The 27,593-nt window shown below is 38.6% G+C and overlaps 1 protein-coding gene across 1 annotated transcript; it reads right to left on the bottom strand.

Moving 5' to 3' along the window:
- Positions 1-1,098: 1,098 nt before the first annotated feature.
- Positions 1,099-19,401, bottom strand: LOC105929595 (ovochymase-2). The gene is made up of 16 exons (XM_036124657.1): positions 19,390-19,401; positions 18,194-18,360; positions 17,990-18,087; positions 16,326-16,423; positions 16,057-16,229; positions 15,871-15,966; positions 14,845-15,023; positions 14,282-14,483; positions 13,082-13,108; positions 12,918-13,008; positions 12,658-12,791; positions 11,195-11,338; positions 9,635-9,759; positions 9,458-9,551; positions 8,272-8,403; positions 1,099-1,516 (listed from the first exon to the last, which is right to left on the bottom strand). The coding sequence occupies exons 2-16, from the start codon at positions 18,261-18,263 to the stop codon at positions 1,326-1,328; spliced, it is 1,854 nt and encodes a 617-aa protein (XP_035980550.1). The 5' UTR covers positions 18,264-18,360; positions 19,390-19,401; the 3' UTR covers positions 1,099-1,325.
- Positions 19,402-27,593: the final 8,192 nt, after the last annotated feature.

The raw sequence follows: 27,593 nt of genomic DNA, 5'->3' as shown, positions 1-27,593 counted from the left end.
CTGACAGAGGGGGAGGAGAGAGACTCACCATCACCACCGTGACCCACAGAGAGAAAGATACTTTCTCATTCTTTTTATCCTAAAAGCTAACCAACTTGCCGCCATGCACACACCAAGTGACCCATCGCCCTGCAGAGGGAGGGGGATCTGCTCAGCGGTTGGGCAACAAAGGGAAACGTTGAACATGTTTATGACTGCAAGAACACACGTGATCTTGCATACCATACTGCACAAAAAATTCAAATTTCTTATTGTGTTTCCTTCAAATGAAAGGTTTCCGTTAGACTAAAACATTTCCGAGCGCGGACAGTGTTATGCAGATTTATAGCACGGGAAAGTCATGTCTTTCAGAAAAAGGAAGAAAATCCATTCAGGTGACGTAAGATCATCAGCTTTATGGCAGTTTTTAACTTTGTAGCCCTTTCAACATCACCTTCTTAGTTCTCAAATATTAGTTTATGTCGAACTATCTTTTGTCCCCAGCATTTTTCATAGAAAGAGGTCAAAAGATCCAATTTAAATGTTGCCAGGTTTAATTCATTTTTAATACCAAATTTATAAGTCAGAGCTAAGAGGGTTGATTAAGATTGTATATATATATATATATATAAAAAAAACATTCCTTTAGAAAAGGTCAGATATACCACACCTTAACAAATCCAACCCCTGTATACAAATACCCCTTAAGGTTTGGTATAATGTGGTCAGAATGAACCAAACCAAGGAACCATATAGATTATTACAATGGATAGTATACTACCCTGAATTAACTACAAATAGACATGACAGGTGTTTTAAGATGTGGGCTTTTTATATACTTTGACTTATTTGAGGGGAATAAATACAACAAAAAAAAACAACATGAAGATTTAAAAGACACTTCTATGTGCACATACACACACACACACATATATATATATATATATATATATATATATATATATATATATATATATATATATATATATATATATATATATATATATATATATATATATATATATACACACATATATATATATATATATATATATATATATACACATATATACATCTCAATGATTAAATGAACTCTATGTGCAATAAAGTCATATCCTTTATTGCAACGATGGACTATAAAAATATGAACATACAAACCATGGAAATTCTATCACTACAAATGTTGTATTTGTAGGTGTTGTCTTTGGAAAGCTAAACTGTTACTATACTCCAAGAATATTTTTGCACAAACGAGTAAACATGTAAACAATAGTTTTATATGCTTCCCCCAAAATCAAACATTCAAGCATAGAGTGAACAATTAATGGTGGATCAATGGTGTGAATCTAGTTTCTGTCATTCCTAAATGGAGAAATGTCTCCCGCCTGCACCAAGTGTCCATTTCCTGAGGATTCACCGCTGTGGTCTTCACAGTCTGATTTTCTCACAGCATAAAATCTTAGATCCTCTGACGACTTGTGCTCCACAACACCCTGATGGGTCACAGCGCCAATGCTGGACTGCTGCGTCGATGAATCTGAAAGACAGAAGTTCCTTTTAACAATAAGTTTTAGATTTTGTTTTATATTAACCTACTTTTCGCAATAAATAGGACACATGAATTCGTAATTAGCCGATAAAAGGAAAAAAAATAGTGTGAGGATTTTCCATTATTGTTACAAAATGTGTCATTGATCTCTTTAAACCAATTGATGGAACAATCTAAAAAAATAAAAAAGAACATCCTTCTTACATATAAATTGCTCATTTCTTGCTGTAAATAAGCTTAAAAACAACCAGTAGGTATCCAGTAGAGCAAGAATCCACTGTTGGCCAAACATTTTGTTCATATCCAAACTAGACTCCTTTAGTTTCTCGCAAAACAACGGACAGAGATACAGACTCCACAAATTTGACTACTATAAAATAACTTAAAACCTTTAAATAAACGCTCGGAAAACAAAACTGGAACCAATTTGGCAGAAAACGGCACGTGTGATAGATACTGGAGACAAACTGAGTTACATTAGATGGAGAAGACTGATTAGTGTGTAGTTTGTACATATAGAAATCAAAAGGTGCTTAAATATTTAAAAAGACCACCAACTACAGTATTTGCTGAACATGCCACGGTTAATATAAAATATTGATTATACAATTTCAAATTTGAGTGTGTAAAAACCATAGAGCACAGGTGTCAAACTCAAGGCCCGCGGACTGAATCCGGCCCGTCAAGGTAAATTATCCGGCCCCTCAAAAGCCAAAAAAAAAGGCATATCATGTCATAAAGTAGAGGTATATATCCTTTTAAAGTGTATAAAGTGGCTAAAACTGTGCCTCCTGTAAGTGTAATTCACCCCAATATTAACTTTTCTTGCAGATAAACTGTATAAACTGGGCCTAAGATTGATATTTTTATTTTACTGTGCATTTTTTATACTTCTATGTGAACTGGAATTAAATTATGAAATGAAAAGTATCGTCTATACACGTGCTATCGGCCCTTTTAATGACTTCATGACACCAAAGTGGTCCTATATAGAAATGAGTTTGACACCCCTGCCATAGAGGCTTTAAAAACACCAAATTAGTTGGGTTTTAATTACCTTTTTAAACCTTAAAAAGTTTTCTACTGCAAAGTACAGCAAAGGTCCAAAGGGTTCTCTTTTAACCCAAAACCATATAATTTGGTTTTACAGTAGATTTGATGAATAAAATATAGCACATAGCAGACAGACATTTTCTGTGTGATTAAATATTCCAATGCACTGCCAATGTAGGATCCTAATGAAGCAGATAAATGTATTTTGGTTTTGTGTAACATATAATTTTTTTTTTTTTTTTTTTTTTTTTTTTTTTACTGAAATGAAATGTAAATGCATGTGGTCTTGATAAATTCTTTAAAAATGACAAAACGTGGCCTGTAGTTTCTGAAATGTGCCAGTAGGGCGAGCCCTACACTACAGTTTTCTTTTGACATCAGAGAAGTCCTGTCAAGTTATACTTTTAAGTCATTGCTTAAACAAAATATAATTTCCTTACTGATTGCAAGAGGAAACTGAAAACAATTAAGCTCAACTGGTTTATTAAATAAAAAAACTATAAATTGCAAATACATATTTCTATGAATTTAAATGAAAATTACCTCTTTTGACCCACAGATTAGTAGGAAATATAGCAAAATATAATGGAAAGCCAGACAGAAGAAAGACATAATGTTTGATGGAAACACAGAGACCTTGTGGCCACAACACTGCGGCGTTGTTGTGTCATGTGATAACTATTTCTACCAAATTATCCTCAGTCTGCGCTGTGTTCACTGGTCTGCAGACAAGCTAGTAAAACAGAGTAACATTTGTAACAAATAATCACAGTGCTGCTGTGGGCTGGAGGATTTGAAATAAATTCAGACAAACCGAAATGACATCAAAGCAAATAAACAAAGTGAGAAAGCATTTGGAAACTCCCTCCTGCTGCTTGTGGATTATGAATTATTAATAGCCCATACAGACTCTACAGTGATCAGCTTTAGTGGTGCTAAAATGGGTCTTATAAACAGTTTTAATTTGCTTGATCTCAGCCTTTGTCAGAACATCTGCATCAACGATAAAGCCCAGATGAGAAAAAGTCTCGAAATTTCACTTTTTCACTGATACATATGATTCTGTAAGGGATCACAGAGACCACACCTGTTACCTACACCTAGCATGAGTCACTGCAAATCTCAGTGGGTGGAGTTCCACCTTCACAGACTGGGAGAAGAAAGAGATTTAGGTGGGGGGAGAAGCAAAACCCAGGTCTCAGAGGTGCTGGGTGTGGTGAGCGTTTTTACCCTGGAGACTTACAGGACAAACTGACAGGTTTACAACTGGAGAGCTGAGAGACAAAAGAAACGCACGTTAGAAAAAAAAAAGAAAAACAACTGGGAGACAGAAGAAGGAAAATTATGTTATTAAGATCTATTACACAAGAAAAGTAGTTTATGCCCTGCAACATTTTTAAATGTGAAAAAAAAACACTGCCATGTGCATTAACTGAAAATAATTATGACACATATTGGAATCTTAAAATCTGCAGCCACATTGTACAAAAGCTGGGGCATTGTGTATAGTGGCAGATTGTGGGTGACCGCCGCATCAGGAGAGCTCTCTGCGCAGCCCTTCCAAGGTAATTTTCTGCATTGACTGGGCGTTTCCACATGTGGCAACTGCCCATGCCGTTAGCACTTTTGCCCCAGGGCATCATACCTGTAAGCTTATGAAATGCGCACTGATAATAGGACAGACGGTCCCTTCTTGTCTTAAAATAGCAGATGAGACATCCGTGGTTTCCAAGAAGAAATGTACATTTAATTTCCTTTGAGAACGGAACCGTTTTTACTTTGGTTCAATACATTTGAAATGAGCTTTGGCCCAGAGAAGACAGCAGCATTTCTGAACTGGTCTAACTCTGGCCTCCACTTTGCAGGATAGAGGTTTAACCAGCATTTCTGGATGGCAATGCACTCCAGGGTCCGAAAATCAAGAACATGGGATTTTAACTTTTGGTCTCGTTCTTTAGATTCTGTAGTACTGGTTTTTGCAGTACTTGGGGCCTTCGTTCATTGCTTTTTCAATTCAATTCAATTCAATTTTATTTATATAGCGCCAAATCATGAAACATGTCATCTCAAGGCACTTTACAAAATCAAGTTCAATCATATTATACAGATTGGGTCAGATTATACAGATTGGTCAAAAATGTCCTATATAAGGAAACCAGTTTCTTGCATCAAAGTCCCGAGCAAGCAGCATTCACTCCTGGGGAACCGTAGAGCCACAGGGAGAGTCGTCTGCATTGTACATGGCTTTGCTGCAATCCCTCATACTGAGCAAGCATGAAGCGACAGTGGGAAGAAAAACTCCCCATTAACGGGAAGGAAAACCTCCGGCAGAACCGGGCTCAGTATGAACGGTCATCTGCCTCGACCGACTGGGGTTACAGAAGACAGAGCAGAGACACAACAAGAGAGACAAAAAAGCACAGAAGCACACATTGATCTAGTAATCTGTTCTATATTAGATGGTAGTAGCGGGTGAGCCGTCTTCTCTGGATGATGTCACAGTTAACAAAACGCCAGACCAGGTGTACCTACTATGAAGAAAAAGAGAGAGAGCAAAAAGTTAAAAGCTGAAATGACGACAGTCATTTCAATGTAATACAATGCAAAACTGAAGAACAGTAGAAATCAGTAGAGTGAGAAAATTAGACCCTGATGTCCTCCAGCAGCCTAGGCCTATCACAGCACAACTATAGAGATAGCTCAGGGTATGAGCCACTCTAACTATAAGCTTTGTCAAAAAGGAAAGTTTTAAGATTAGTCTTAAAAGTAGATAGGGTGTCCACCTCACAGACCAAAACTGGGAGTTGGTTCCACAGGAGAGGAGCCTGATAGCTAAAGGATCTGCCTCCCATTCTACTTTTAGAGACTCTAGGAACCACCAGCAGACCTGCAGTCTGAGAGCGAAGTGCTCTGTTAGGAACATACGGGGTAATCAGAGCTCTGATATATGATGGAGCTTGATTATTAAGGGCTTTATACGTTAGAAGAAGAATTTTAAATTCTATTCTTGATTTAACAGGAAGCCAATGAAGGGAAGCTAAAATTGGAGAAATATGATCCTTCTTGTTGATTTTCATCAGAACTCTTGCTGCAGCATTTTGGATCAGCTGAAGGCTTTGAACTGCATTTTGTGGACTTCCTGATAGTAAAGAATTACAATAGTCCAGCCTTGAAGTAACAAATGCATGGACTAGTTTTTCAGCATCACTCCTGGACAGAATGTTTCTAATTTTGGCGATATTCTGGAGGTGAAAAAACGAAACTCTGGAAATCTGTTTAATATGGGATTTAAATGACATGTCTTGTTCGAAAACAACACCAAGATTTTTAACTTTATTACTTTATTACCAGAGGCTTCAAGTGGAGAAGACATCCAGCAAAGGTCCTGAGGTCTGGACTCAAAACCGAGGAATAATAGCCTCCGTATATTGAGAGCCCGCTACACCACTCATGTTCTTTAATCTATAGTTTTTAATTTAAGACAAGATTTGAGTCACAACAACCTTTCATGATGACAATCACACTACACTCTCTGATGATGCCGTTTCCTGCTATTAGTAGCGCCATCTCATCGATTTCTTTGGACAACCGATCTGCCGTTGGTCAAAAAGATGTTCGTAAACATCAATTTGCCATGTTTCTGTTGATGATGCTTTCACCAGCAGCACTGCTGAAACTCACAATAACACACATAATCCAGAACAGCGGTCACCAACCTTTTTCAAACTGAGCTACTTCATAGGTACTGAGTCACACAAAGGGCTACCTGCACTGATCTTTGAACTAATAAGAATTAGAGCTCACCTTAACTTTATGTAATATAAATATGTTTTTTTTTATAATTTTGTCATTTTAAATCTATGTAAATACCCCTGATATAGAATAAAAAGCGCCAAATCAGAGTCCAAAGCCGCTGCGGGCGCTTGTGCCACCATCATTGTAACAGATCAAAAACGTATCTTTATATTTTGATGCCAAACCCTGTTGCTTCTTTTGGTTTTAAAAGGGACCGCAGCTTCTCAGTGGTGACTTTAGTGCCAAATGCCTTGCAGCCACTCTAAATGCCTTGTTTATCCAACATCTCCCCTGTAAAACACAGCTGACCACAGAGTAGCTCCACAGCAGAACATACACTGCCTTACTGTACTACTCTTAAACAGGAAAGACAGGAGTGTCAATCATGCATAATCACCATCCACTCTCTGGCAATCTACCACAACCCTCTCACATGCAGGAAAAGACAGAACAAACCATGCGTACGTCGAAGCTTAATTGTAAAAACATGTGGCTAAGCCTCTTTGACTGGTCCATCCTGATGATGCATATCTACCAAAAATAAAAATAAAAGCCTGTGTGAGAAGCAGCAGCTAAACTGATTGCTTTACTCTATTGTATTTGTTATTTGCATGCCTGGTTAATGGGAAATGGGTGCCCTGCACTCCTGTGTTGTGCACAGTGTGAGCAGCACTGTATGAAAATATTGCTGCACAAATTATGATTCTTCCAAGATGGCGCCGCCACGGCAGCCAGTCTGTTTAGCAGCTCCTTCTATTAATAATAATATCTGTATTTCATTTTACAATCTCTAGACAAAAAAAAGAAATCCTACATATTTGGACTGGTCAGACAACAATCTGACCAATTTAACTATGCTGCCAGGCTTCTAACTGGACTTGGTAAGAGGGAACGTGTCATACCCACCCTAACTTTGCTCCACTGCCTGCCTGTGCATTTTAGAGTTTATGTTAAGATTCTCTTATTTGGTTTTAGACGTTTACATGGTCCTGCCCTGTACTACCTCTACGAGCTGCTTGAACACAAAACGCTGCAGCAAGAGTTCTGATGAAAATTAACAAGAGGGATTTCTTTCCACTGTCGCTTCATGCTTGCTCAGTATGAGGGATTGCTGCAAAGCCATCAACAATGCAGACGACTGTCCACTGTGGCTCTACGCTCTTTTAGGAGGAGTGAATGCTGCTTGGAGAGACTTGATGCAATCAACTGGTTCCCTTAGATAGGAATTTTTTTTTTTTTGACCAATCTGTATGATCTGATTGAATATGACTTTGGAAAGTGCCTTGAGATGACATGTTTCAATAATTGCCGCTATATAAATATAATTGAATTTAATCATATTTCTCCTATTATAGCTTCTCTTCATTCACTTCCTTTTAAATCAATATTCAGATTTAAAATTATCCTTCTCATGTATAAAGCCCTTAATAATCAAACTCCATCATATATCAGAGCTCTGATTACCCCGTATGTTCCTAACAGAGCACTTTGCTCTCAGACTGCAGGTCAGCTGGTGGTTCCTAGAGTCTCTAAAAGTAGAATGGGAGGCAGATCCTTTGGCTGTCAGGCTCCTTTCCTGTGGAACCAACTCCCAGTTTTGGTCTGTGAGGCAGACACCCTATCTATTTTTAAGACTAATCTTAAAACTTTAGGATAATGCTTATAGTTAGAGTGGCTTAGGTTATCCTGAGCTATCTCTATAGTTATGCTGCTATAGGCTTAGGCTATTGGAGGACATCAGGATCTATTTTTTTCACTCTGCTGAGTTCTCCTACTGTTCCCCAATTTGCATTGTTTATTAATTGCAACTTTTAACTTTTTGTTCTTTTTTTTCTCTTAATACTATGTACACCTGGATTTGGCAGTGGGGGACTGTATAATGGATATGACCATACCTTCTATCCTGATGAACGTCAGTGCTGCCCTGAAGCCCCTGTGAGTGATGCTTCTGTCTGAGGCGAAATGAAGCAGCATGACGCTGGTGAAGGACAGGACAGGAGGAGGAATACTGCCACCACACAACACAGCTATGAAAAATAAAAACAGCAATTAATTGCTGTGTGTACAATAAAGACAATATGAAAAGAGGAATATTGTGAAGTATTTACATGTACAGTGCTGTGCAAAAGCGGTAAACCAACTCTCATTTCTATATACAGTACCTTTAATCATAGGAGGCAGATTTTTTTGGTCATTTTTAATAGTGATCCTTCCTAAACGTCTTTTAAAGTTCTTCTTTGGACTTTTTTTGTGCTTAAATTATTCAAAGCTGAGACTTGAATGACAACAGAACTGATTTTAAAATGGTCACGTACAGGACTAAAAACTAGTGAAACAGCTTTGTAAGATTTTTCACAAGGCCTGGAAAACCGTTGATCAAAATCCTTTTAAAAGACAGCAAAACTGGTTGCTTGGAAGAAATCTAAAAGGAAGGGGTGATTCAAGACTTTTGCACATAACCTAATCTTTGTTCTTAAAAAGGAATTTTGTTTTGGTCTACTCAGGTAAAATTAAAAATAAACCAGAAATAAACCAAAAAACCTGATTCCCAATTCTTACCTAGAAAAATTCCATGGCTGTTTTGTCAGAATGTTTGATTTTGTTTTCTTTTGGAGATCTCTCATAAGAACAATCAATTTGGTTTAATTTCTCTTCTCTTTCTCTTTGGTTTAATTTTAATCTACTTATTATTTTTATTGGCCAATGCTTTTCAGTTTTCTCCAGGCAGTGATATTTTTTCTACCACAGTTTTTCCTTCCACTCAACTTTCCACTCAAATGCTTTTATACATACTGTTTTTTTTTCTTTTTTACTAATATCCTTTTATGGCTCACCCTGCTTGTGTATCAAGGACCATCTGCTAGTCAAGTCTCAACAAGGTCATAACATTTCCGTAATAAAAATATTTTCTTCATTGGTCTTATTCTAATTTTCTTAAAAAACAAATTTTTGTTTCTCATCAGCTTTGAGTTGCAATTATCAAAATGAACAAATATAAAGGGTTGAACTTGATCCTTATGGTGTAATTTATGGAAAATGACTTGTAATCGGGCTTATTTCAGGCCAATTCTCTCATCTTACCAATCTCTTCGTTTCCTTCAATGTCTCCCAGAACTGTCAGTGAATCATACAAACATCTCTCTGACTCCTCCAGGTCAAAATCAGCAAAATCCAGCTGCAATCACACATCAGATTCTAAAAATGTTTACATGTGAGGACATTTGACGCTAAAGGCGTGTAAGTTGAGCACATTATCACCTTAACTAGCTGTCCCGGAGGAGCGTAGACGACCCAGCGGAGGACGCAGTCGTTACTGTAGGACTGTGGGTAATTTGGCGTGTGGATGGAAACTTGATCCTCAACCAGAACAAGAGTCCCACATGCTTCGCGGGCACGCGGGGTGGGAAAACACAAACACAGAGGTAGAGTTGTGTTATTGACCTCAAGGGAGACAATAATGTTAACTACATTTATAAGGGAAAAGCTTCACAAGCAGCTGGATTCATCCTCTTCACCGCCTCTCACATGAAGTCATGGCCTAATATGTTGTGGAAAATCTGCTTACGTAATACATTACTATGATAAACACTAGAGAGAGGAGGAGGTAAGACTGTGTTCACTTGTACAGTATCTTGGGAACACTTCTTTTCATCCCTCATTAATTCATGTTTTGCTTCTTGTGATCTTATAAAATAGTATTAAATAGAACTTAAGTTTGATTGAATGTTTTTTTTTTTTTGGACATTAAACCAAATGCAGACAAGATAAGGGCCAGATCAGAACTAAACCTGAGAATCTACTGAAAAGGACATCAAGAACAGCAAACATGAAACACGACCAAGCATCAAAGGTAAACAGATGTCAGGACGAGATACAAACATGAAAAAAGTGAGAACTCACAATTCAATAACTTCCAGAACCACCTTTGATATAAATAACTGTCAGTAGTTTTTTTCTGCCTCACCGTATCAGTCTCTCACATCACTGTGAGGAAGTTTTGGCCCACTCTTCTTTACAATATTGCTTCAGTTCATTAAAGTTTGCACACTGATCTCTTAAGGTCTCAGCACATTTGATCAGGAACAGGTTAGAAACTTTTGGAACATTGGAACAAGTTGATTCTGTGATTGGTGTCATGTGGCTGATCTATTCTGGGCCAGTCCTCACCCGTCTGATGGATGACCTTACATTAAGGCCCATTTATGCTCAATGTTGCCCCAGTTAATATGCACGCAATAAACGGAGCAATGCCCCTGGTGATTTTAGGGACAATGTAGAGCAGTATGGCTCACTAAAATCCAAGTCTATGCGGTTCTTCCCTGGCATTAAGATAATCCTCCTAAATCCTTTGAAAGTTGGAAAGGTGGACTAAGTTTTTCACATCACTGCAAAAAGAGGATCTAATAGTTAAAGAACAAAAAGCACAAGAAGTGTGTGCAAATAGGTGAGTTGACTGGTTAACGAGTGTGAAGAAAAGGAGCTACAACACCTTTGACTAACAACAAGAAAAGGCAAAAATAATACAATTTAAGTGAATAATGTGCAATAAAACAGTAGAAAACAAAAATAACAGTAACCCAGGCACAAACACTATAAAGACTGAATGCATCTTCTGTTGTGTAGCCACTTAAATCTGATTAAAAAGGATAGAAATGATCCTGCAATGAACCAATGTATAACACGCAACCCACCTTATATAGCAAAATAATAAAAAATAATAATAATTGATTGTAAACTGTAACAGTTTTACATAGATATAGTATTGTCCCAGTACTGTTCTGGTGTTTCTAAGTTTGCAGCATGTGTTGCGTTTCCCACCTGGAGGAAAGGGTCCCCTGACGCCACGGTGCCTGACACCAAAGCCATGCCCTACTCCATTGATGTCAGAGGAGAAGAGCAGCACTGCATTCTGGGAATTCAGTAGAAGCACTGGACCTGGTAGATATTGACCGCAAAATATTGCTGCAAACATAAATGCAGGACATAAATTAACTGGAGTTTTATTCTATGTTGAAATGATTTTACTTGATAATTTTTTTTCTTTTTCTACTTTTTTACTTCTAACTTATACCAAGAAAAAAATTCAGTCCCAGTTTGGAAAACAAGTCTCTATAAATTTGTTTGCGTTTTTTTTTTTTCATGTACGGAAATTATTTTTTAACATCTACGATATGTCATAAAAAGTTCTGAATTTGTCTTCTCTGCCCTGAAAACTGCAGTGTTCAAACTTCTTTTAAAAAAACAACAAAAAAAATCTAGACGCATCATCTAGACGTCATCTTTTTTAAATCTTGGCAAAGAAAATTGAAAAACTGAGAGAAAGTCCAGTTGCCTCCAATTTAAGCCTGCTTGCTGTTGAAAACTTAAGTTACGAACAAATTTGACATAAAGTAATTTCTTCATTGCTTTCCAGCCAGGCTTTAGACTGCACCACAGCACTGAGGCTGCAGGTGGTGAAATTGTTGAATGATTCGCATGTTGGCAATTAAGGGGGTAGAACCTCTGTCTTTGTATCACTTGACCTCAGTGCTGTCCCCTGACTCAGCTGAGCTTTCATACTATTTAATAACCTGGATAATTGGTGGGAATTTGGTACTCTGCTAAACTAGTTCAGCTCATTAGGGAGACAGACTACTACAGTAGATTTATAAATACAGGTATTTAAAATCTGAGCTGACAAATAGCAGTAATGGGGTTCCTCAAGGGCCCATTCTCTGGCCACTTTCATTTAACATCTATATGACCCCCTTAGCTGAGATTATACAGTACGACAGCATCCCTCGCCTAAAGTATGCTGATGACAAACACCTCTATATCTCTGACTCAGCACATGTCCACATCCCACCACAGTCACTGAGTCAGTGTCTGCATAATGTCAGAGGGTGGCTAGGTAAGAAAATAATGCAGAGAAGACAGAAATGCTTTTGGTCCCAGAAATGCAGGATCAGAGATTCCCCTCTGGTTGGACTCAATGGGGTTAAAAACCACAAATCATGCAAGAACCTGGTTGTTTGTTACTAAATCAGTTTACTTGTCATTTTAAAACGGTATCAGAATTAAGGGTATTCTGTCATGACCAGACACAAGAAAACTGATGCATGCTTTTATTTTCAGTAGGTTAAATTACTGTAATAATGTCTTTGCTGGACTCTGTAAAAAAGAATTTCAATCAAGCAGCTGCATGTCCTCCAAAAATGCTCCAGCCAGAGTACTGATGGAGAGCAGGGAAATAACACGTATCACACCAGTCCAAACCTGTATCAAAAAACAGTAACACTCACCTACGGGCCTGCCGGTTGTTCCTGAAACCGTGAGCCGGTCATACTGACAATACGAGTCATTTTCCAGATCAAAATGATCAAACTCTAGCAGAATACTGTAACCTGGAGGAACACTGATACTCCACAAACATATCCTGCAGAAAGAAACACCAAATATTTTACCATTCTGCTCTGGATTGATTCATTTATCTCTCCATTCTTGGTCTTAATTTCATACACTACATTAGAGAGCACCCTTTCTTTTCAAAGGTTTCACTCACTGGTTATTGTCATAGTAGGCGTCGGGTAAGCTGGGGTTCCTGATCAGCCCTCGACTGTCAGAAACCGACCCATCTGTCACGCTGCAAAGCCCTGACACATATGTGCATGTTACAAAATAGGCATGAATAAAAACTAGAGCCATGAGAGGAAAAGGACAACTCACCCGATGTTGCTCGATGTTGCTGCTCAGCTAAAGTAAACGCAAACAGAAGAACATTATTTTACAAATGTTGAAATCAAAAAATTCAATAAAACTTTAGCAAAAAATACTGTATTCCATCGTAAAAAGAAAAAAAAAACACTAAACAGGAAATGATAAATGTTATTCTTCACCTGAAACTATAGAGTTATTAGCTTAACATCAAGGGAAATTAAACTTTAAATTCAAACGGATGAGTTCACATGTTGTGTTTGTGACATTTTTAGCGATTTCTGTTCTTGAAGTGTATTACGTGAGATCGAAGCAAACTTGTTTCCATTTGCTTCCCCTCAGGTGCCAATTTAAAAAAAATTACAAAATTCAGTAGTGAGTCAACAGTTTTTCTAAGTTTGCTATGAATTACACCGCCTCAGCATCTTTGCAGTCAGACATGGCTTACTATAATAATAAAACAGGAGCAATGTACTGCAACCAGAACTCTCCCCATCACAATTGTTTCTTACTATCAATTAAGACACAAATAATTTAATCGGAAGCATTAAAAATGTTTATGTGGTAAAAACATGTTCTTCATATGCTCACTGAAACCTCTGTTCATCTGTAATAGTAGTAGTAATAATGCAATAATAAAAAATAAACTAATCATTTCCTAACAGCTATATTTGCATAGATAATGGGCAAGATAAATCTTTAAATGAATTAACCAGAGTATCATACATTGATAATATGCAACAAAATTAGTTTTGTGTTTTAAATCAAGTTACTCTTTAGGTATTGGATCCTAATGACCCACTTATATTTATTTAAATAGAGCAGATGAAGGCTCTTTGTTAACAATTAATACAAGTAACTGACTGAAAAACTTGTTTCGTTGACATTTTGTTCTCTAAAGCTGGTATAAACCTCTTTCCATGGAATCTAGAGGTTTTATGGAAACTGAATGCAAATATTTTGGCCAAAATGTTTTGTTTTTGTGTCGCTTCCTGCAGTTGTGCGACTGACCGCAGCTTTCTGCACGTATACATTGTGCGTGTACTGAGGTGTGAAACAATGCTGTATTTGTTCAGTATGCATGTGTACCGGACCAAACGGGCTGTAGCAAATGTTTACGTACCGTTTCACCGCTATCACATGACCATCTAAAAGTCAAATAACTCTAAACCATCCCTACATCTCCATTGCATCACAAACATCTCGGCCTACCCTCCCTCAGCTTCTGCTTGATCCAGGGCAGTAGCAGCCTAACGTCAGTGAAAATCCCTGGAGAGCCTCTCTTTGATGGAGCCCGGCTGACGTTGCTTCCCCAGCTCCGACCACAGCCTTTACCCCAGGAGGTTATTCCCAGGGCAACCCAGTGAGTGCTTCCCGACCCTGCCGGACATACCAGAGGACCCCCAGAGTCTCCCTTGGGGGGAAGATAAAGCGTGGAGTGGAGGCAAGATTCATTTTAATTTATTTGTTTAAATTAGGACAATGCACATTCATCAACATGTCATCTTAAGGCAACAATGTAAATATGCCAGAATTAGCACAACAGCTAATTTGCATCCGCTGTCCTAAGGCAGGTAAGAACAGTGAACATTAAATGAGACACTACAGGAGAGAACAGAGTGGACACAAACAAATAAGATGCCAACAACATAAAATCACAATAAAATTAGGTTGACAGGCGGCAGGCCCCAAGGAAACAGATCAATTCACCTGTGATGCAAAAAAAAAAAAAAAAAAAAAGGACAGATGTCAGAGGCCGAACGAATCGCTTCTACCTGGCAGGCATCTCTTCCTCCTTCCTCTGGTCCGGCACACAGAACTGTCATGGCCGCCTTCGGGAGTCCACGTTTCGGTTTGGAAAATGAGCTTTTGATCGTCTGCAGGACATGTTTACACTTGGCTTGATCTACTAAACCCAGGTGAACTTCCCTCAGGACCGCGGGAAGACGTCCCCCTGCAAAATAGAAGAAGTTATGTAGCACGAACAAATTGTCAGAAAGCTTTGAAAACATTTATGAGGCACGTTATGAAAGCATTCAAACCCCTTTGAGCTTTTTTTCCCCAATTCTCTCACTTTACAGCCACAAACTTCTATGTAATTTATTGTGACTTTATGTAGGAGACCAACACAACAATACGTAGTTTCAATCTGTTTTATAAATAAAATCTGAAGAGTGGTTATCTAGTCAGTTCCCTTTACTCTGATACCCATTAATAACATTATGTGTAACCAGTTACATCCAGAAATGTGAATCCAGCGGTTCTGTGAAGGCCTCAGAGCGCCGTTAGAGAACAATAAACATATTTGCAATGCTCTTTGTATTTTAGATATTGTCATTTTTAAATCTATATAAAAGTGTGATTACAAAAGCAGAGCAACAGACTAAAATAGCATTTTAGATGCAGTTCACTGGAGGGCTCTGCTAGTTTTAGAACAGACTTTATGGCACCACATGTGGTCCTTGGCGAATACCTGGTGCCTGTGGGCATCATGTCGGTGACCCCTGCTCTAGATATTCAACGCTGGCAGTGAGATTACAAAGTCACCATAAAAACATTAAATCGAGCTGGAATTGCATCAAAAAGTGGGTCTATAAAACACGAGGCTGAATACAGAGGTGCATGCAAGACTTTTTACATTATGCACCGTTTTCTTTTTGTTTTTATTGGTCTTTTACACAAAATCCCAATAAGATACATTTACATTTGTGGTTAAATAAAGTAAAAGAAATGGAAAAACCACAAGGGGTTCCAAACACTTTTGCAAAGAACTTTAGGGAAAAAAAAAATAAAATACAGACTTTCCCTTGTTTTTCCCCAACCAGCGACAACACAATTAGTCCGTGGAGGGATTTTTAAACCAGGCAGAGGTAGACATATTGGCCTGACGCGAGCTCCTGTTAAACACAGCAGCACGTCAGCAACAGACAAGAAGATCACTGCTAATGATTAGTTAGAACGTGCGACTTAGAGGAATGAAAACCTGCCCATTCTGATGGGATGATCCAGCTTCACCAGAGCTACGTCATAATTCATCGGAAAAGCCGGGCTGTATTTCTCATGGACCGACACAGACTTGACTGTGAAGGCCTGCTCGTCTTCGTCGTCCACCCGTAGGTCAAACTCTCCTACCAGAACCCGGACACCACGCAGGAAGTGTCTACGGGTGAAGAAAAAAAAAAGCCTGTTGTTGATGAACGCTCAGTGTTTGTCATCTTAAATGAAAGAGCAGTCAAAGGTATGCAGGGTTCTGTACTTTGATACGGATGGGAAGCAGTGTGCCGCGGTCAGTATCCAGCGGTGAGTCAGAATGGCTCCTCCACAGAAATGAGAGCCTCTGTTCTGCATTGAAACCTTAATACAAAAAAAAAACAAAAAAACAGCACACCACACAGAGTAGAACCATCACTGCAGGACAAAGAACACCCAATTAACACAGGGAGCTTCTGGACTTATCTTAATTCTCCATTAAAGTTTAGGATGAACACACAGACCCAACTGAATTAAATCATAATTTCTGCCATTGATAAAAGTAAACCCTTTTGTCTACTGAACACATTCCCCAAAATGGATTAAACTAATAAAGACATCATACACAATACCACAAGTCTCTGAGCAATTTGTCGGTTCAGTCCCAAACTGATGCTTTTCTAGCTTTCTGCAGCAGCTAACTGTGCTACAGGGCCAACTTTAGCACATATACAGGAACAACAAAGATTGTTTTTTTTTTTTTTTGTAAATGCTTTCCAACTTATTTTCTAACTGCTGAGCTCATTGAGCCATTTAGAGGTCAAATGAACATACAGTGAACAGTAGATATTTTCATTGGAAGTACTTTGCACTGTTCTAACATACTGTATATACAGTATATTAACTGCTGTAAGTATTGCTTTGAAGTTTAATGCTGAAATAAATTATTTAGAAAAGTGTTTCTTTTGTCTTTAGTGTATCTTTTGTCTTTAAAATACCAGAATTTGCACATAACCTTATATTTCTGCCTGAACTGTTAAATCATCAGCTGTTATGATTAGTTTCTCAGTACTTGAGTAGCCTTACTGAATACCTTTTCTACTATTACTGGAGTAATTTATTGGCTGACAACTTTACTGTTACTTGAGTAAAAATATGTTGACGTAGTGCTACTATAACTTGAGTAAAATTTTTTGGCTACTCTACCCACCTCTGGTTCAGACTTAGCCAGAAAAGAAACCACGGGGGAAAAACAGTTTGGTCTTTTCACTCGTTTTTTTTAATATTTAATCAAATTATTTTATGTGCACTTCACACAGACATTTCAAGATGGGTATTTTAACACTGGATTGAACAAATGATTAAGTCTATTTTCAGCTTTTTCCATTAATGTTAATAAAATGACCTTAATGGAAAATACATAAAGACATAAATTCTTAACTTTTCTTAAAAACTGTTTATGACAATAGTGGTTGAAACTCTGCACCCAAGGCCTTTTTTGTTGTTTAATTTTTGCAAGACTTTTTTAAAGCCATCCAGGCCTTATGAGGGTTATGGTAAGGTTTTATTTACTCTCTTGTTGCTTTTTCACACAACTATTAGACAAAAAATGTATCTTCAAGCGAGACGTTTGAGTGAACATTTAAGGAAAAGAGAAGACAAAAAGATTAAGCTGCAGGGCTGAACAAAACTAAAAGCAACAAGACTGGGCTCAATAAATTGGGATGGAAGCAAAAACATGACTTTTTACCTGATTATAGAAAACTGAGAACTGTGAAGAAAAAAAAACAAACAAACTATGAATGATTTCTGAGACAGTCGCCAGGATATTTTAGAGACAAAAATATTGTTTTAACTATCAAAAGAATAACTAATAAACATGTCTGAGAAACACGTTTAACTGTAAACATGACAGCTTTGGAAAATAAAACCGAAGGTTAAATATCGGACCAGCCATGGGTGGGATCCATAGAGAGCTTGGGTCCCCCCGACTACCCTCAGGAACTGAAACATTGGGTTCACCCCTGGACTGGTACCACATTTTGGATCTAAAAAGAAAGATTGTGAAGGAGCCAAATTGCATAATTGTTTTTTTATTTTTTTTGAGATTACTTCATTTGCATCTTTCCGTTTGGAGATAATCCTACAACTCACCTGCCTGAACAGCATGGATAGCAGCGTTTATCCAAAAACAGTAGCACAGCATGGCAGCAGTGGTCCTCATCACTGACCCGGATAGCTCAGAATCAGGTCCGCTGCACAGACAGGAAGAGTTTATGGAGCGCCGTGACTGGGCTGGTAAATGCTGGGGCCGGTCCTGACTGGCGAGGTCAAACTGCAGGGATGAGTTTTTGTAATTCCAAGGTTGTCTGTGGTGTGTAAAGTCCCCCCCACCCCTTGAAAGAGACAACAGGACAGCTGTCATAAAAAGAAGAGTCAGTGGGAAGAAAAAGGCATGGGCAGAAGATAAACTTGTTATTGGTGCGAATCGGAATAAATAAAATTTTACTTTGCAACAAAACGAGTTGATTTAAGAGGAATGACAAGCAGGTTTCAACAGGAACGCTGTACCGTCATTTTATTTTGTCGACTTAAGGTTTAAACCGCCGTCTACCGCTGAATACAAAGCTGTTGGAAAGCTCCGATTAAAGGTTTGAATATTTACAATCTAAAAATACTGAGAGAGAGAGATGGCCGCAGATAGTGACACCAACTCTGCCCAATGTGCTAATCGCTAATAAAAGTTTCATGAAGTTGTTGGTTCAACTTCCCACAAACACTGACATGCTTGGAGGGACATTGCCTTGGCTCATTATCAATGACAATTCATGCAGAAAAGTTAATCAAATTACACTCTTAAGTATGATTTTTTTTTTAAATATACAAAAAGTATTGAAAAAGATTCTTGCTTATTAAGCTACATTGCCTATGTGGTGTATTACTTTTGCCTTAAACAGCTTAATAAAAAACTAAAAGTTTAAGCAGAAATGTTGTGGTTCATGAAACGTCAGTACTGGCAGATATTTAAATATTGACGTACGGATCACAACTGAAAAATATCCAAATCAGAGGATCTGTAAGTTCTACCGTTTGAATTGGGTTTATTGGAACAGGACACAACCTCCAAGGCTTAACTGGAGTTGGGCCCAGATCATAAAACACAGGTTTTACAGCCAAAACCTTTTATTGCTCCTGGTTTACAGCAATTCCTGTCTTGCTTAGTAAGTCTGACCTTTCAGGCAGGGATTCGTGTAAGCGTGAGTAACAGAAACTGAAAACAGCTCTGGATCTGTTCACAGGAGGAAGAAAAGACATCAATACAAACCAAACACAAAGAGCCGAACTCTTACCTGCAGCACAACAAGAAGCGTCAAATTCTTTATGAAACACTTTGAGGTGTCAAATTCAGTGAGCAGCTTTTTCTTCCCATTCAAAAGAAATGTGGGAGGAGAAATAAGAGGCATCTGCTACTCTGTTTCTCTTTTTTTTTTACTGGAACAAAATGACAAAGTCCCCCAGAAACTGGATTTAATATGTTACTGTTGTACAGTTTCCTGCTAGTCATTTAAATGAAAGTACGCAAAGTGCAGCTGAACTTCAAAGCTACATGAAAACACCAGTCCAAGACATTTGATAAGGAAATATTCTTCTTTTTTAAGTCAAGAACACATTTTCATTATAGTGGTTACAATATATTGAGGCTTGTACAAATTCTGATAAAAGGACAAGTTAAAAACGTTTCAGCTTCTCTGATAAAAACACTAATAAGTTGCCCAAATAAAACACATTTTTATTATAGTAGGTTAGCTCTTTTTATGAAAAGTGTGTTTTTCCCCCATTTTTCCTGCCATTAATCATTTTATGCAGCATAGGACCTCATTTTGCACTTACCTCTTACAAAGTCATGCCTCAGCTTTCCTTTCCTGAAAATCAACCCGGTTCATGATCTGTTACGTTACAAAAGCACTACTGGTTACATAGGTCTCTGATCGGATGAAAATCAAATCATTTATCTTTCCTCTGACTTGCAAATTTGCATTAGCATGCCGTTTAGACATCCGTGCAAATTGCACAATCTGTAACTAAATTTATTGCAGTGTTGTAGTCTGTGGTCCGATCTTTTCGACTTGAAAATGAGTCCATTAGCTGCTAAAGACAATAAGCACGCTTCAGATCACGTCTTGCTGTGTCTGCATGTTATGTGCATTCTGCGCCGGTGTCTGCCTCACCAGACATTTCATTATGGTAACAGATTATGACAATGAAGCAAAGGCTTCCCACTTCTCTTCCCACTGTGGCTCAGTGGGAAGAGAAGTCATGCAATTTAAAAAGTTGTTTAAATAGTTTGATTCTAGCTTTCTCAATTCCCTCATCTCTGATCCCCTGGGCAAGGCACTTAACCCCAAGTAGCGCACCAATCTGCATATGGGAGTGTGACTGGGTGAATGTGGCTCTAGTGTAAAGCGCTTTGAGTTGTCAGGACTGCTTTATAAACTCAGTCCATTCACAGTCCAGTACCCTCCAAATATGTTATAATTTTATCAAAGAACCTTAAACGGTGCCTTTTATTGAGATTTTGTGCGACAGAGATCGACCGAACAAGGTCTTGAGTTGTGAAATTGAACAAAAAATGTTTTTAAAATTTTTCCCACAAATAAAAATCTAAAAAGTGTGGCGTGCATTTGTACCTCCTTACTCAAATTATGCACTGCTTTGTTTGGGACTATCATATAAACCCTCAATAAAATGCATAAAAGTTCATGATAACACGATCAAACATAACAGTTAAATTGGTTTTGGCATTTTTAGAGTGCTTTTTGTTATTTTTGTCAATTTACTTCCCAGCTCTACTCAGCAGAATACGTCATTATGGAGGGTTATGGGGAAGCAAACCGTCGTTCGTAAACTTGTTATGGGATAAATCCCATTTCTCACCAGCAATAAAACACCAAATTTAAAACAATCTGTCTCATTATTATTGTAAAACCTTCCTGGCATGCATAAAAAAACAGTATAAAGATCTAGTTAGAGAGTATTCTGTTTTCTTTGCCACTGATTTCACCTTAAGCCCTCTAAGCCCCCCGGTTCCTGTTTATGCTGCCCAGACCTCACTGGGTGTGCTTGGTTAGATGTGACTCAGAGCCTGGCAGGGTTGCTGGGCCACAGTTGTCAGGGATGTGTTGCCAAGCTTAGCTGGAAGGGGAAACAACTGCTGATTGTTTTTCACAAGAGAGCTCAGCTCTACAGAACCACTGCTTATCATATTTCTGTTTGTGACAAGTCCCCTTTTGTCCAAGAGAAACAATAAGAGTCCCGCCTGAAACGACTCCAGCTCAGAACTGCCATGGTCATTTTTGTCTGGCTTTATTTAAAAGTATCTGATTTGTTTTCCGCGTTAAAAAAGGTTTCATTATTAATAAATATATCCTAAAGGTGATATTCATGTTTGTCAAAAAGAACGTCCATTAAGGGTAAAAGACAATAACTACTTTGCAAAAGTAAATTAACCTACATAATGTCAAGCTTTCACACATTTTTTTTTATTTTCAAAACAAGCCGTTTTTCGTACGCTGCTAAAATAGTGGCTTATCACTGCAACTTTTATGTCTGTGTTGGACTATGAAGATCTTTTATAAATGCTTTGTCACAATGTCAGAAGATGCTTGACTCCGTCTCTCGTTTCTGAGGTTCATCACAAACCGCTAAATGTCAACGCATCATTGTGATTTATATTCACGGGTGGGATATCCAGGTTTGGCTGCTCGAAGGAATTCCCATTGGCTAACTTTTATTTACAAGGCATCACCTGGACTTCTGCCAGCCAATATCTGTACTGCAATCACACAGAGAATCGTCGACTCGTATAACTCTATAACGGCTCACAATTTGCTGCTTCTATCGCTTTTGATTGGACTGAGTTGGGCGAGAAGGCTTGCTCACTCAGCCTGGAGCTTTCTTCGGAAAACATTGAAATTAACTGAATTTATTTCATTGAGTGCTTTTACTTCCAAACTAAAAGTTCTTTGAGCTGATTCAATAACATACCTGTTTTCCATAGTTGTTTTCTTTTAACCATGTAACTTTTTGTGTCCATTTGTTGCTGCCTCTTGGCCAGTTTCTTAATCTCGATGGGACTATACCTTGGTTAAATAAAACAAATTTGACAACTGCAGCTACATAAGAGGTAAGAAAAGGGCATATTTTAATTCCAGAGCTTTAAATATGAGGATATGACAAAAGTAACCTCATCTTGCAGTTATTAAAAGGCAATAAAAGCCAACCTCTGTGGCAGTTTTAACACATTTAAGACGACTACTCATCCTCCCAGTGGTGGAAGATTTAGCTAAATGTCAGACAGTGCAGTACTCAGAGAAAAATTATAAAGAACTCAGACTCTACAGTCCTTAGTAAAGTAAAGTTCAGGAGAGAAGAAATAGAGCGAACAGCTTTGGAGGGCTTTTAGCTAATGTGGATCTACAGAATGTCCAGGGTGGCCATTAGCACACAGGAAGGATTAATGAATCAGAAATTGGTGTAGGTCTTTTCTTCCCTTGCCCATATTAAATACTTTTTTAAATGCTCAAAAGATAAAACTGGGTCAATGTATACAATTCTATTTGTAAAGGACAAAACTAGAGCCAACACAGAAAAAATACGTATAATGAAAGTTATAACAACATTTTGACATCTGTGGGAGTGGGGGTGTCTGGTTATATCAGAGGATGGGGTGATGAAGATGGGACTCCTCTAACACAGCGTTCCTGCAAGTCCACCACTGGGTTTAAGGATAAACTCTCTTTTCTATTAAGACAATGTGGTGCTACGACTTATGCTTGCAATGTTTTTTGTTTTTTTTTTACTGCATGAACAATGTCTGGGAAGATGAGTCTAAAGTAGAGATTTTTGCCTATTTGTATCACCTCAAACAAGCTGTCCGGCCCAGTGGTGGAGGACGGATGACTTAGGCTTATTTTACAATAAAAAAATAAATAAATTAAGTCAATAATTAAAAAGGGATTTTCCTGACAGAGATCTAATGTTTAGTAAACCCTGTTTATATGACTTGGTGGTTGATGTCTCTGTGACAGGTTGCATCTGACAGTTTATGACTTTTAAGCTAATGAATCCTAGGGAGTAATCATGGCTCACTCCACCTGGTCTCCATCACGTGTTTCACTGTGACTAAATGGTTTTTCCTTTTAACAAATTGCATACGGAGAAAGAGAACTGGGGGGAGGGGGGGAAAAGGAAAAGAGGACCCAATAAAGTAAGCAAGAACACAGAAAAGGAAGGGCAACATTTAGACAATAGGACAGGGGATATAGTCTAAAAACACAATTTTCCTCACCATTTTCTTTAGCCATTACTTATCCAGACCTGGACCACCAACAATAAACTCCCTACTTTTTCACACATCACAGAAATCCTATTTGTAATACTTTCAGCTGAGTATAAACCAATTTATTCATTTCAAAGAATCTCTACAATCTAAAAAGTATTGTACAACCAAAGGTCCAGAGTCTGTTCACCCATCCTTATACATGTTTAGTCGTCTAATTGCCTTAGAAGTAGAAAAAGTAACTAAGGCACACTAATCAAAAGATGACTGAGTATTCTGATACAGATGTTACTAGAAAGCACCTCTGGTTATTCAGCCGCCCACCCTGACTGCAGGCCGCTGATCCGTCTTTTCATGGCGTTTAATCCTGAATGGCAGCATCAGGTCTTAATGGAGCTGTTCAATATGACACTTTAATCTGGCTTCCAGATACAGTGCTGGAAGTGCATCTGTTAAGCACCACAGGAAACAGGTCAGCTGGACAGATTGAGACTAATGGTTCATTTATTCCACCGTCAATCACGCTGCTCTCGTCTCCCAGCTTTAACTCCGACTGCTGAAGCAGAAAAGTTCAACCAGTGGAGCAAAGGGTCGGTTAAATGCATTTTATTGTTAACAAAAAAGGTGCATTCTGGTATAATCATGAAGAATTTGACATGGTAAACAAATAATAGTCACTTAAGCATTCTAGACGCTTTGTTTTGTTGTTAAAAATATTGATGAGGTTACATTTATAAGAAGAATATGGATGTGAATAGAAAAATAAATACAAAATAGGTCCATACCGACTGGAAATGATAAAAAAAGACAAAAAGAATCTGCCGCATAAAGAAAAACAGCAATTAGTAATTTAGGTAACACAAATTCTGCTGCCATTACAGCTACATGTTCTTTCAGGCATGTCTCTACCAGCTTTGCAAAAAGAAATGGGCGAAATCTTTCTCCATCATTTTGTGCAAAGTAGCTCATACTGTATCCGATTGAAAGGAGAGCATCTGTGAAGAGCACTTTGAATATTGCCACATATTCTCACTCATTTTAGTCTGGACTTTAACTGGGCCATTCTAACACCTGAATAGGTTTCAATTTTAACCATGGCATCAAAAGTTTGCTGCTTGTTTGTCCTGCTGGAAGGGGAACCTCCACCAGTTTTTATGCAGTTTCCCAAACTGGTTTTCTTCGAGGATCACCTTGTATTTGGCCAAAAATTTCCATCAACTGGCACAGCCGCCGTGTTTCACAGCGCTTCAGGAGACGTGCCGTGTTGGTCCTCTAGACCAGGGACCCCTTAGCAGCAGTAACATTTTTCCAAGGACCCCTTTAGATGCTTCATGCTGATAGTATTTTAAACAGCCTTTTGTACTGTTAAATACATTAGGAATATTACATACATACATATAATTTGGTGGGGATTAGATCCTCATGCTCGATGTAACCGTTGTCATACATCCTAATTTGAGCTAATTTGGCTTTTACCTTACTTGATGAAGTTGACAGTTAAATATTTGCCCTCGTGTTACTTAGTCCAACCCCGACACATCTCAAGCCCGACAACATGCATTTCAACCCGTGATTCGGGGACCCCAGTGTGACGACCGCTGCTCTAGACCAAATAGCATTTAACATTGAAGCCAAATGTTCTTAACCAGGAGGTGCTCTGGTCAGGAAGGGGGTCTTTCTGCCCAGAGCACCTTCCGCTACATTCGCCATGTCCCTACTAGGCCTGTGGCAAACTAACGACGATTCCTTAGCGTTTTTCTGCAACTATTACATAAAAAGCCGGATTTGTGCATAAAAAAATAGCTTCACTTTTATCCCATCAACAGATAGTCCAACCTGAGCTGTAGATCCCTGCAGCGGCTCCATATTTATCGTGGACCTTTCAGCTGCTCCTCCGACTCTTGGCTCTCCTTTCTGGTCCTCAATTCAATTTTATTTATATAGCGGCAATTTACATTTTATGTCGAGGCACTTTACAAAGTCAATTAAAGCAAACCATACAGGCAGATTGGTCAAAAAGTTTACCATCTATGCCCAGCAGATTGCAGAATCATTGACAAGCAGCATTTACTCCTCCAAGATGACCGTGTAACCTCAGTGGACAGTCACCTGCATTGTTGTTGACTTGGCAGCAATCCCTCATACCAAGCATGCATGTAGCAACGGTGGAGAGGAAACTTGCCGTTAACAGGAAGAAACCTCCGGCAGAACCAGCCTCTGTGTGACCGGGCATCTGCCACGACCGACTGGGGGTTGGAGAAGACAGAGCAGAGACACAAAAAGGGCACAGAAACACTTATCCATGTAAGCTTTGTCTAAAAAGAGTTTTAAGCCTAGTCTTAAAAGTAGACAGGGTGTCTGCTTCACGGACCAAAACTGGGAGTTGGTCCCACAGGAGAGGAGCCTGATAGCTAAAGGATCTGCCTCCCATTCTACTTTAGAGACTCTAGGAACCACCAGCAGACCTGCAGTCTGAGAGCGAAGTCCTCTGTTAGGAACATACGGGGTAATCAGAGCTCTGATATATGATGGAGCTTGATTATTAAGGGCTTTATACGTTAGAAGGATTTTAAATTATATTTTTGATTTAACAGGAAGCCAAGGAAGGGAAGCTAAAATTGGAGAAATATGATCCCTCTTGTTGATTTTCATCAGAACTCTTGCCGCAGCGTTTTGCATCAGCTGAAGCAAGAATTCTGACGAAAACAAAGCGTGATTGGGAAACATGCACACCTCCCATGACTCAGACCATATCAAGCATGTGCAACACAGCTTTTCATTCACAGTCCCACAAACAGATCAGGTCACTTACATCATTAGAAGGAAATTAGGCACAACATCCAGAATTTATTCACTTCACCAGCCAATATCGGCAAAAGAAATCCCATCCCCTTACAGCCATCAACAGTTCTTATTTTAAAGCACGACTTTACAGGTAAGCTTTTCTTTTGCACACAGGGAAGGACACATGTGCATCAACAACATAAACAGAGAGCAAGCTGAAGTTAAAAATGGTGCTAAGCCTTAGGTTTCAACTGTTTTTTTTATTAATTACATTGGCTGAAGCTGCTTCAGGAAGCTTTCGTAAACTAGCCACACGATGACACGAGCAGAAAAATACATCTGTTTATCTCTTCAGGTCCATCCTAAATAGAGCTGTACACAAAAAGAATTAGAAAAAAAAACATCTGACTGCTCTCTTTTTTTCCACATTCAATATTAAACAGGAGTTCAGGCACAGAATTCTGGGTTCACGTACATTTGCTTGTGCTGTGAGTATCACATTCATTAAAGATGCTGGTACAATGATAGACAATGGGCAGACATGATGGCGTCATTCAGACACTTTTAGAAGACAGTGCAAACATCCCCAACAAGTGGCGGGTTAAATAAATAAGAAAAGGTAACAGAAGACAAATATGAGAAAGTGCTTCCAGTCATTAAATCTGCTATGGTGCAGAGGTTTAAGTCCAGAAAATTGAGAGAATTGATTAAAAAGAAAGAAAAAGATAGAAAAGCTCAAAAGCACAGTCTGCTTTCTGGGTTTTTATAGAAGCTGCATAAATAAGTGACCTAAAAAAAAAAAATGTAACAGACTGACCCTTACACAGACTCAAAAGAATGAGCACAGCAACAAAAGCGTTGAAGACGGAGTTCACATTGGGTCTACAAGGAGAGAACTGAACAAAAGCAATGACCCACATTTAAAAATGAGTTATAGGGCGTCCTACAGGATGAACTTTGAACCTCAAGGTATTTATATTCCACACATACAGGAGCAGGATGAGCCTCCACCTGAGCTGCCTGCACAAAACAAAATTTGGCAAAAGTAAAAACTTTGACACAACTGACAGAACAGGGACCTCAAGAAAACAAAAACAAAAGAAAAAAAACAAGGAAAGCTTTAGTAAGATTTGCTGATGGAAGAAAAGTCAGTATAGGCACTCAGTAAAGCCATCAGGATTTGCATTGTGCTTGGGTTGTGATGAACGGGCCATTGTGGTCGTAGGACATACTGGAGTGCATTCTTATCGACACTTTATTCTCGCCTTGCTGGAACAGGAGGGGAAAAAGGTGAGCGGGAACATCGGGTGAGGCATGATTCAGCACAAACACCACCCCCACAGTCTTAACGGTGGCAGAAAATCCTCTCAGTCATCTGTGGCGGGGCGTTTTATAACAGGGATGCCATCTAAAAAAACATTTAACGCCTCA

The sequence above is a fragment of the Fundulus heteroclitus genome, chromosome 2 (genome assembly GCF_011125445.2).
Source record: "Fundulus heteroclitus isolate FHET01 chromosome 2, MU-UCD_Fhet_4.1, whole genome shotgun sequence".
Lineage (NCBI taxonomy): Eukaryota > Metazoa > Chordata > Actinopteri > Cyprinodontiformes > Fundulidae > Fundulus > Fundulus heteroclitus.
This window is presented reverse-complemented; position numbering and strand designations above follow the sequence as displayed.

Excerpts from the sequence above, each read along its gene's own strand:
- LOC105929595 (XM_036124657.1), bottom strand. The coding sequence starts at position 18,263 with ATGAGGACCACTGCTGCCATGCTGTGCTACTGTTTTTGGATAAACGCT. Across the intron at positions 14,484-14,844 it reads GAGGAAGAGATGCCTGCCAG|GGAGACTCTGGGGGTCCTCT; the intron begins GTAGAAGCGATT and ends CTTCCCCCCAAG. Across the intron at positions 11,339-12,657 it reads AACAACCGGCAGGCCCGTAG|CAATATTTTGCGGTCAATAT; the intron begins GTGAGTGTTACT and ends TTATGTTTGCAG.